The 12,500-nt window shown below is 39.6% G+C and overlaps 1 protein-coding gene across 2 annotated transcripts in view; it reads right to left on the bottom strand.

The window, feature by feature from the left end:
* The window catches only part of INTS3 (integrator complex subunit 3), a 2,345,436-nt gene extending 2,337,808 nt beyond the window's left edge, over positions 1-7,628 (bottom strand). For both annotated transcript variants that reach the window (XM_044079970.1, XM_044079971.1), the window contains exon 1: positions 7,353-7,628. In XM_044079970.1, the coding sequence (XP_043935905.1) occupies positions 7,353-7,430 (78 nt within the window). In that variant the 5' untranslated portion in view covers positions 7,431-7,628. The remainder of the gene's footprint in view (positions 1-7,352) is intronic.
* Between the last annotated feature and the right edge of the window lie 4,872 nt (positions 7,629-12,500).

Raw genomic sequence — 12,500 nt, 5'->3', positions numbered from 1 at the left:
TACTGGATTCCTGTATTACCCCCAGAACAAATGTATATATGTATATACATACGTGTGTATGTAAAAAAAAAACTTACATACATATGTGTAAATGTATACTCACGTAATATATATTTCCCAAGATGTTGACCACACTACCCAACAAGCAAGGTCTGCAAGACAGTTTTCAAAATTCAAACGTTTATGCTAATCATATTTAAAAACTATCTCTACTTGCAGCATATGCGGTAATACTACATCTTCACTACACACAACTACTACACCTGTTATCCAATTATACTCGGCACATCCCATTAACATTTAAGCCAGGGTGTCCACCAGGTGGCCCTAGGGGCACTATCCAATCTACCAAGGCATTTTATCTGACCCTTAGTATGTCTTGCAACAAACTGTTTAGAATGGACAGAAATGTTGGACATGGTAATGTGTCCCCCAAAACCTTGCCAAGCATGGTTAAGCGACCCCTCAGCCAAACATATTGAGCAGCCATGATTTGAGCCAACCAAATAATTCTTCTCAATTTCAACAATACCAAATGTACCTCTCATCCCAGACCAAAGCCTTCCATGGTACAACTCACCTTTCTCCTATCACCTCACCTATCCTTACTGTTTCTCTACTGCACTGTACCATCCTTCTCCACTTCTTAAGCTTTACCTAGTACAGTCAACCCTCTCTACAGTCCACTGTCTTTTCTATTCTTTTTGTTATTCAGTGTGATAGTCTTCTCTATCCTTTGTTTACCCTTTTATAGACAGGTAGAAGTAAAAACATGAGTCAATAACATTGGGAATGGTCATGTACAAACGACTGCCTGCACATCAAATGCAGTGCTATATTACTATTATATTTGCTTGTGCAAAGTAATTTTTTAATGCAATGCACAGTATTAATAAAATATATTAAGTTAAAGTGTGATTTATCTATCGTACTACAAATGTGATTTAATACCTCTGTATGCTCCACTAAGTTTGAGAGTTTAACTCACCTTTCTGGGGGGGTTTCCCATTGGATTCACTCTGGAAATGGGTATGACAGTAGAGTTAACATATGTAAATAAACAAATATATTTTTAAGTAGTACATGTGTCCAGTTCTGGTTCACCACTGCATGCAACATTTTCTATTGTCACTTTCCACTTAGTTTTTAACACTACACTATACTCAATGAATATCTTACTAAAATGTTCTAATGGTGGAACAGTCACAAGAAAATAATATCTCACTAGGCAATACATACAATATGGAACAGGTTATTATGAATAAATACTTGCAGCACTAAGATATCACAGCTCAAAGCAAGAAAACACAATCCCAAAACCATGACAGGACTGAATATTTGTTGCATTAGGTAATAGCAGGAAAACAGCCACAAAGCCATGAGTGCTGCAAAGAGTATTTTGGTCGAGATTATAAAATCCCCTGCTTAAATGGCATATTCTCAGTCAGATGATGTACTGTATACAAATGCCCCAAGGACCCCAGCAAGAAACAAGCACTTACACTAAACCAGGAAATAGTGCCTCATGCAAGCCAATATACAAAATAAATAGTACAGGAAAGACTTCTGAAAGAGGTAACACACTGTAGTCCAATGTCTAGACTTGTAAGCTCCCTATGCCAATCTTTGCTCATATGGTACTTGTGCTGTGTGTATGGTTCCATGCAGCCAATCCAGGGCCACAGCACATGGACAAAACATGTACATTCAAACACCAAGTAGCACAACTGATAGTAATCCTCCTCAAAGGTTAAAGCAAGTACTCCTCAGATAGTCATTGCCACATGCACATTATCCCAGAGTATTATCAGCATGCCTGTTCCAAAGAACCTCCTGGGCATACTGCTGAGAAAGAGGCACGTGGTACATGCCTCCATTTCCAACCGACATACAGGTAGTTGCAAGCAATGTAGAGAGGACAGACTGCTGTTTTTTTTTTTCATCTCTTGCAGCCTGTACAGACACTGTGGCATTATGGGCGGGAGCAAAGCCATATGTAAGGAACTGTTAGAATAATGTAGTAGCAAAAGTTACCACCTGCTTTAATGTGCAGCTGTCCCCGCCCCATGCAGCAAGCATAACAGATACAATGCAACTTTACTATATGCCTTGTAAAACATAACCAAAGGGAAACATCACACAGTGATTTCCTTGTCATTTCTAATAAATTCAAGTATTGTTCTCAATGCTGAGAAAACAAGGTCCCCAAGTAGATTTTTATATTCCAAGTAGGAAGTGCATCAAGAAACATCATGAAAGGAAACAAAATACTCGACATCCAATAAAAGTCTGCAAGTTTTTCTTTCTTGAAGAGTTGTAACATTTATTAGCATTTTCACTAGCAAAAGTATCCTTCTCTGAATATAAAAAGTACTTAAAAGTTTATTATTAAACAAAATGTATACACATATCCCTTCTCAATCTCCCAAACACTTCAACTTCCTGGTCTTTTATACACCTTAAAAGTATACAGAACACACCTACATAAACAGCCATGAAATAAGGTAGCTAAATTTGCAGTAAATCAAGCAAATAAAACACACCACTACCAAGCCCTATAAAACTACAGTAGTTTTAACTACCAAATACATCAATGAACTCTCAGACAGAAGTTGCGTACAACATCCCATATAAATGCTCAGAAATTTGTAAACTGGGTGCAATCATTGAGTCCCCAAACGATGTTAACATATTACAAAAGGGGTAACACAGACAAATGATTGGTGCCAAAGCCATGGACTAAAACTAAATGCAAAGAAAAGTGCATTATTATCCCCTTTGGCAAAGAGTAAGTCCCTGCATATTACAATACTGACAGCACCCCCTAAGCTCAAACCCAGTGGTGTGACATTTGGGAACACAGGTTGATAGCATCTAAACTTCAATCACCATGTGTCCATGGTGATAAGGAAAGCCTTCCATGTTGCACATCACATCCAAGACTAAGGATGTTATAAATCCTCTGTACATGACCCTCATCGGGCCACTAATAGAGTACAATACTCCCTTTTGCATGTATCTCACCAAACACCTACAGAAGCTGGCGATACCACAGAGGTTTCTCACCAAGAAAATTCAGGGCCTCCATAAGATAACTTACATGGAAACAATGAAGGCCCTGTCCTCTGTATCCTACAGGCGATTTGTGCCAAGCCTACAGAGCAGTCTCTGACCCTGCCCTAATGGAAATGCTGCACATCTGCAAGTCAAATGGGACAAGAGTCACTCGCTCCAGAGATCTCAACCTAGCCTGTGCATTAACAGAACATGCTGGAGAGAAAGATACATCTCCAAAAGATTGCTTCTCCTCTGGAATAAACTCCCAATTCACATGAAGCAGAGCTCCTCAATAACCCTATTCAAGCACAACTTAGACAATTGGACAGGAGACTGTAAATTCACCCAGGGGTGGCACCTATGTCCCTCATGGGCAGGGGCAGTTGGCGCTGATCATAGACTTGCTCTGTGAATAACTAGCATCTAACCAAGGTCAGTTAGGGGACACGGGTATAATATGGTTAGGCTTGTAAAGGCCCTAGAGCCATTAGCTTAGTAACCTCCTACGAACCTATGAACAAACTGACCAAAACATAATCCACCACGGCAGCAAAGATCTTAAAATCAATGCAAGAAAAATACCATCAAATCAAATAATCATTTTGGTGACTCATTGTTGTGTTACCATAAAAATACAGAATTCCACGCTAGCAGATATTCCAAGTTAAATAAAGTGTAAAATGTTTTCAAAGAGAAAAAAAACACAGAACCAAAAACTGAAACTGCCTACGTGCTATAAACACTGACCAGACTGTCCTCATACTCTCAGCTGATTAAAATCAGAATTAGAATCATCAGTTATGATAACCGTTGACTCTAAAAGACAAGCTAATAAATGAACTCTACTCTAATAAATACTTACATTTTTCTTTCCCAGTATAATTTATCTGTCATAACCCAAAACCTACTGCTAACTATATACACTCTCCAGAGACTCATTTATATTAATATTTTGACTCCAAGACAAGCTAATAAATGAACTCTACTCTAATAAGTACTTAAATTTTTCTTTCCCAGTATAATTTATCTGTCATAACCCAAAACCTACTGCTAACTATATACACTCTCCGGAGACTCATTTATATTAATATTTTGCTAAGCTTATAAAACTAAGATATGTACCTCTTTGCTAAAACATAATATGAAAATGACTGCTTGCAAAATAATATAAACTATGTATTTGCATAAAAGATATATCATAAATTACATGGAATGCAATTAAAATACTGCTTTACTTTCACTTCTGTAACCGTTTAAGAGGCTTTCTACACCCATGTCTCTGTTGGAAACGGACTGTCTAAGCCAAGATAAACTATCCCAGTCAACAGATGCAAATAAATAATGTTTCTTGATGTTATTTACAGGGTTTAAAAATTTTGAGTCAATCTGAAATTAAACAACAAATCACATGAACACAGATAATAACTGTCATTCTCACACACACAAAAGAAAAATCTTAAAAATAAAATGTTCAAAAAAGAAAAAAAAACATACAAAATCTTCTAGAAAAACACTCAAGACTTGGAGCAATGGCTTAAATGACTTTTCTTATGTACTGTCTGAGTAAAGACCAGTTTGAGAAGATGAACTAATCCTTCATGGACCCCTTTCAGCCAGAAGGGCAAGAGTAAATGCAATACTGTGTAAGATTTTGCAGAGGGCAACTAGTTTATTTATTTATTTTACATTTGTTGACCGGGATGGTCCGACTGGATACATGTCCTTTTTCAGCGGAGGCCCGGGGAGAAAAGCTCCAACAGAGTTACATTGAATAATTAGGTACAGTAAATGAGCTGAAAGAACTTAACAAAAACATAGGCTATTTACATACAAGTACAAGACTGCCATTACTATTTCTGAAATTACTACAAATGTTACATTAATACCATATTAGCAAGGACGGTAGGCAGTATAATGACATAGAGTTAGACAGGATACATATTTCTTTATCACAGTATACAAAGTACTTATCTTAGCTAGTTGTTTATGTTTTAGTTAATGGCACAGAGCTAGTCTGGGTTTGAGCAAGGACATAGCCAGTGTGACTTGAAGTGGAGTTTTATACTATTTTTGAATTGACTTAGAGAAGTTGCAAGCGTGAGGTTATTTGGGAGAGAGTTCCATATTTTACCTGTGGTGTTGGCAACAGCGTCACCACCTAGGTTGAGGGATTTAGTTGTTTGGACAAGGAGTCTGTTTGCAGAGCGAAGGCAGCTTAGATTGGAGTAGGGAGTCATTAAGTTTTTTAGTGCTGGGGTATTCTCAGGTTGTTTAAGGATTTTGAAGGCCTCTATGAGTTGGGACTGCTGTAGAAGGTATGGGAATTCTATCCATCCAAGCTTTTTCAGGTTAGTACAGTGGTGTGTTCTGTAGGGTAGGCCTGTAATGAATCTGGCAATGTGATTATAGCAGGATGAGAGCTTGTTCAGATCAGATTTGTTAAGGTGAGTGAAGACAGGAGAGGCATATAGTAGGGTAGAGAGAAGGTGTGAACGGGCTGTGGCTGCCCTTGCATTCGGGGTAAGAAGGCTTTAATTCTATATAGGGTCCCAAGTTTCTTGTTGACTGACTTAATGGCTTGGTTGATGTGTATATCAAATCTGAGTTTATTGTCAATGTTTACTCCTAATAGCTTTGTATAGGTGTCTGGGGAGATGATGGTCCCATTATTGGATTTTATAGTGAAGTGTTCAGTCAGAGATCTATTGGTTGGGTAGAAGAGAAGTAACTTGGTTTTGTTTGGATTTAAGATCAGGAGATGGTTGGCAAGCCAGTTTTCGACTTTGGTGAAGCTATGTTGGGTGGTAGTTAGTAGATTTGCAAGAGAGGCATTGGAACATATTATAGTTGAGTCATCTGCATATTGAATGCAGGTGGCTTCAGGGATGACTGTTTAGATGTCATTTATGATGACTGAAAAGAGGAGAGGTCCTAATATGGAACCTTGAGGAACTCCTATGGTATTTGCTAGCAGGCAGGAAAGCTTGCTTTGCCACATTACTGCTTGTTGTCTCCCAGTGAGGTAAGCTTGAAACCAGTCAAGGGCTGGAGTATCTAGATACAGGGTTTTTAAAGTATGTAGAAGTAACTGATGGTTTACCATATCGAAGGCTTTCGATAGGTCCAGGAAGAGTTTGTTTTGGAAAGATGGGCATATAAAAGTAGAGTGCATACAAAAAGAAAAAAAAACATGCAGACATGTAGAAAAAATTAAGACAGTAACCACAGGGTAGGATTAAACCCCAGATCCTGTGACTGAGTTAAAGAGCCACCATGGTGATCAAAACTCTACAATCCACATAGAAGTTTCTTCATCAGATTACATTCAAATAATTACTAACAGCTGTAAGTGAATGTGTGTAGATACCAAGCAGACAGTTGCAGTGCATGTCACAAATCAAACAACTGTGTATTAAATTTGCTTTCTGATCTTGTCTGTGCATAAGAATGGGTAATGGGTACCAACTCTGCATTCAACACCATATGCACAACAGCTCTTTTCTCCACGTTTTCTAAGGGCGTGTAAGATTACAAAGAATATCAAACATACAGGTTCAATAAGCGCACAACATATAATACATTTTAAACATCCAAAATAATCTACTACACCTGAGGAGCAAACAGAAGCAAAAAAGTAGCAGAATTCAAATCAGTACAGTTTATGAAAGCTGCACACTATATTTAACCCAAATGACAATTTGTGCCATAGGTTCATCATAAACTACTGAGTGTTAATTGCAATCAAAATGCTAAAATGAATAATAGAGTAAACTAAAACAATCTCAACATAGTCCAAACCTACTCTACCCGTCTTATCCACCTCAAATGGTCGTAACTATTGGCAACGTTAAGGTACCACAATAAATTTTAGAAAATCTACACTTTTCCACGAAGCCTATTAACTTAAAAGCACTGTGTTACATGATTCGTTCATCTAAACAAACCTCTTATAAATTGTCAGACAGGTGACCACTCCTACAGCAAACCGTGGCAGACCTCAGAATGGCCTAAGCAATGCAGAATGCATAGAGCACCTGCCCAGCTATCGGCACAGCGCTGAAATACCTTGTTTTAAAAGGGCTCTGGCATTTAAAATGCAGAGCTTGTTAATCACTACCTCTCCAAAACGTACCCTAAAACAAACATGCATGATCACTCCAATAACATGTACATATGTCCCCAAAGTAAACAGTTTAACTCGCATATATTCATAGTTGAAAAACGCACTCGTACTGTAGCAACATAGGACGGAATGCAGTCATAAATAAAAAAATAACTGTAAAAATCCCATCTACCTCCTCTAGTTCATCTTTTGCATCCAGGCTATTGGAAACCAGCAACTTTCCCTTTCCCTTCTGTAGAGTCTCCACCATGGTTGGGTGTTGGGTATGGGTCAGGGGGGGGAGGGTCTGTGGGGAAGGGTCTCTACCCCCTTTTAGTTACAGCCTTTCTTACTATTAGGGCTTGGAGGCTATTATGTTGAGAAACTATTATATAATGCACCCCTACAATAGACACAGCCGTACTCATACACACAGGAAAGACATGAGGAAACCAGAAGGCGGAGCCGACTGAATAGGAAACACCCGCCTAATATACTACAACGCCCAATCCAATTTATGGAATATATGTCAGACGACAAAACTGTTCAATCGGAAGCCTCCAATATTAGAGTTCATGTTTCCGCTTCACGTACTTTTGCGTGGCTTTGGTTAAGGCGGGAGATAGGTTAATCGGCACAAGAATTCCGGCAATCACGGTTCGAGAATATAGTTCCCGCCCTAGGTTCGTCCCATTCTGTGTATACCGTTAGGTCAACAAACTACGCAGTAGCGGGAAGTGTGTTTTGTGAGTCGTTTCCGTGTTTCTTTATTGCCTTAGATGCTTACTACTGTTTTGGTGTCAAATTTCTCAATGCGCTGTCCTTAACTGACATTAGGAGCACTCTGATTTGGTGGATTTAATTTGCGTCGTTTTATGAGTTCACATTTTGCGGGGTAGTTAATTAGGCGTTTTCGGTCGTTTTAAAGCTTAGAAAGGTGTGCAAGTTGCACTGTGAGATCAGTCATCTAAGTCTTTTATGCTGGAAAACTTTTAAGTTGTAGGACGTTTACACTTTCTTTCTAACCTGTGCATCCCAACAAAATACCACTTTGTCATTTTTGCCTTTGTGCACGAGGGAGCGCACAAGAGTAACGGTGCCACTCATCAGAGGTGGTCGCACCAGCCCAACTGATCTTGTTTGCAAAGCCGTCGAACGTATGATAAGTAATCTGATTAACTGTTATTAAGCTACACCCACATCACTTTGTGGTTGTCAACCGTAGATGTTGTTTAATGAAGTTTCGAAAGAGTAACACAAGCTGTTGACAGCACCATAGCCCACGCTAGTATAGTAAGCTGAGCGAGTGCATTACGTGTATATTCCTGTATGGTAAGAAAGATGACTAGCCAACTGGCTAAAGAACACAACCCACATGATGCGGGTAGTATTTACCTCATTGAGGAATATAAAGGTAACCAGTGATGTCCATGCTCCTTGCTGAAACCCTCTTTCACTGACGTTTTTTTTTTCAGTCTCCAGGCCCCAAACCAAGCAAGTTTGCAGATGCATGTAAATTAGAAGTCATTCTCAAGTTAGTAAATAACTGGTGAGGTCACTGTTTCAAAAATATAATACTGTCACATTTGGTAAATTTTCAGCCCACACCCAGCGCACACAACATAGCAATACCCCACTCCAAAATGGAAATGTTTTTTAGAGACCTTAAAACTTGGGCTGATAATTCACTCTCCTTTGAATTTCAATTAAGGGTAGTAGACAGAAAGGCCTTCTAATTACCAAGGGAATATCGTCTGGCTCCAAAGAGGTCATTGTCCTATTATATTCAGCATTGATTAGGCCAGTTATTGAATAGAATGGCCTTTTGGGATGTACCTACCTAGACAGATCAAACAACTGCAAAGATCCCCGAGATTACTAACTAGGAAGATCACTGGCTTTTAAAAACCCTACCAGAAAAAGACTGACTGCACTGTTGATGTATTCAATACATTAAAGATTCATGAGGGGAAATCAATACTTTGCCTTCTGAAACATCAAGGATCTCAAGTAAGCCTGGTTCTCTTGTATCTCCACAGATGGAACCGTCTTCACAAATGCTTTCTACGGACATCTCCAAGAATGCATGGATCATGCAATCCCAGATAAAACCAAGACCCTCTCCACCAAAGGCTTGTCCTGTCTGGTGGACCCCAGCCATAAACAAATTGTATAACAAAAGAAGGAAGCTACTGCACGACAGAGCAAAATCCCATAAAGAGAAGGCATCTCTGATCAGCACTAGTAGAAAGCTACGTTCTCTCATAAAAACATCCAAGGTCAACTTTGAGAGAAAAATCGCTATGGACACTAAAGATAACCACAAGGCCTTCTTCTGCTATGTTAGAAACCTGGGCGGAAACCCTCAGATATGCTCAGAGTTAGTTCACAATGACAAAAAATACACTGAACCCACAGATATTGCCAACATTCTGGCAGACAGGTTCAGTGCAAATTTCTCCCTCCTCACCCCAAAAGAAGAAATACTTATCCCAGCTGAATGTAACCTCCCTGTCATCTCAGATGTCCAGGTGAGAACCGCCCACAGCAAAGCTAAAAAACACAGCATCAATGGGACCTGACGGTATCCCGGGTTGCGTGCTACGTGAACTCCAAGAGGAGCTAAACCCGCACATAAAAATGCTATTTAACCTTAGCCTTACTACAGGATATGTACCTGAACACTGGCGTACAGCAACAGTGGTCCCACTTCACAAAGGAGGCACCTTGACAGACCCTGGTAACTATCGCCCCATAAGCTTAACCAGCCTGGTCTGCAAAGCTATGGAAAGAATCATTATGGAACTCATAAACAGAGACATTGGGGACCTACAGACACTTGATCCCACCCAGTTCGGCTTTGTAAAGGGCAGATCCTGCCTTTTGAACCTGGTTGACTTTTTCGAAACAGCCACTAGAGCCATTGATGAGGGCAAAGCAGTCCATACAGCCTACCTGGACTTGGCTAAAGCTTTCGACACAATACCCCACTCAGGCATCATAGACAAGCTCAACAGCTTAAATGTAAATCCATATGTCACAAGATGGGTTGCAAACTGGCTAAAGGATAGAACCCATAAAGTCAAAATTGCTGGAGCCATGTCAGACTCAAAGCCAGTCACAAGTGGTGTCCCACAGGGCTCTGTCCTGGGACCCCTCTTGTTCGGCATTTATTTCTCAGATGTGAAAGCAAACATGGGAGGCTTGTGACTGACAAAGTTCGCAGATGACTGCAAACTAGACGCCATAGTCGATACACCAGCTGACACATACATCCTACAGAAAGGCCTCACTGAAACGGACAACTGGTGCCGGAGTCATGGCCTTAAACTAAATGCCAAAAAAATGTATAGTCATCCCCTTTGGGAAAAACAAAATACCCACAAATTATCAAATAGACAGTAACCCACTGAGTACGGAAAAAGTAATCAGAGACCTGGGGACCCAAGTCGATAGTGACCTCTCATTTGACACCCACGTTGCCAAATTGGTTAGAAAGACTTTCTACCTTGCCCACCTTATCATGAAGGGATTCACATCCAGATCAAAGGAGGTCATTGTACCCCTATACTCCTCCCTTATCAGGCCCATGATTGAGTACAATGCCCCATTTGGTATGTACCTCACTCGGCACTTGCAACAGCTGGAGAGACCCCAAAAGTACCTCACCAAGAGGATCAAGGGTCTCCAACATATGTCATATGCTGCCAGACTAAAGAAACTCCAGCTCTATTCAGTAGCATACCGCCTATTCAGAGGTGATCTTTCCCTTTCGTACAAGGCCATGTCCAATCAGGAATTGATGGACATGCTCCACCTGAAAAAATCCAAATCCATCAGAACCACGAGAGCTAAAGATTTAAACCTCAGCACAAATATGAATAGGACATGCTGGAGGGACAGATTCATAACCCAGAGGCTTCTCATACTCTGAAACAGAATCCCAGTTCATGTTAGGCAGAGCCCCTCACTGACTCTCTTCAAGAGAAATCTTGACGAGTGGATGGGAGATCGTAGGTTTACCCCGGGGGTCATCTCTGTGTCACTACTAGACAGAGGCACAGTAAACTAATTCTATTATGTAAGGGGGTCTTCACTGTGTCACTACTAGACAGAGGCACAGTATTCTAAATCTATTTCTGTACACTTTTGTACCATTACATGGGGTGGCGAAAGCCACATCACTATGGCCAGGCTTATAAATGCCCCAGGGCAGATAGCCTAGTACTAAACTATGATACTAAATATCAGAACAAGGGATCTAAATCTTCACCAGCAGGTAAAAAAAATGGAGAGATAGATTAATTACACAACACCTTCCTCATTTCTGGAATAGAATTCCTCTGCTAGAGCAGTGTGATACATTATCTTCCTTCAGATAGAATCTGAATGATTGGATAGATATTCAAAAATTCACTGCTGGCTCAACTGTCCTCGCCCCCTTGAGAGGGGAGGTTCAATTTGAGGGTAGGTACTGGTAAGGAGTAATGGTTGTCAGACTCAGTTGCTTTGTATTTTTAATGATCATGTGTGACAGTTTAATACTAACCATTCTCCTGATAAAAGGACTTCATGAAATATTTCATTGCCTTCCTTAAGAATTGGTCTCAGAAGGTTCAGAATTTTTATTGCTCATTAAATACACTGTGGACACTTAAATATTTTGATCCTCACCCCCCCTTGCAGAATGTTATAATAAAGTTAATGTAACTCAGAATAACACAGGAATATTTGTATAGATCTCAATGAGACATTTCAGTTTATGTCACATTTTATTAAGGAATTTGGTGACCTGAAGGGCTGTGTTTGTGCAGAAAGAGTAATAGGTTCGTGGTACTAAAGAACTGCTTGAAAAATTCAAGAGTACTGACAAGTATAGAAAAAACACTAGCACTTCTGAAATTAGAAAATATAGTACTGAGAATGTAATGCTTTAAATGTGTAGCTGATTGTTAGCCTTGTTTTCTCTCAATCTGTAGTATGCTACTTCCTTCAAGTTGAGCTGGCAAGAACAACTTAATTGGTCAAGCTTGAATCACCGAGTATCAAACTTCAGACAAATATTGTAACAATAATTTTGACAACAGTGAGGGATCTCTTGGCATATGTAGCCTGGCATTTCCTTATCTACTTGAAATACTAGAAATCCTAATGATCTGGTAATTTATTTCTTTTTTTGTATTCCTGTTCTTAAAAATAATTGCTTTCTATTTGTGTTGGGCATTAGTGAGCTTTGTAAGTAGTACTTTACTATAGTGCATATTCTGATAAGCTGTTGCACTGATCCTTCAGCTTTATTTGGTGAGATAATGATTCCTTTTCTGTATTTGAGCTCTCTACT

This window comes from Protopterus annectens, chromosome 8.part0 (genome assembly GCF_019279795.1).
Source record: "Protopterus annectens isolate FY-2018-M chromosome 8.part0, PAN1.0, whole genome shotgun sequence".
NCBI classification, from domain to species: Eukaryota; Metazoa; Chordata; order Ceratodontiformes; family Protopteridae; genus Protopterus; species Protopterus annectens.
The sequence above is the reverse complement of the archived record's forward strand: the minus strand, read 5'-3'. Positions and strand labels throughout refer to the sequence as shown.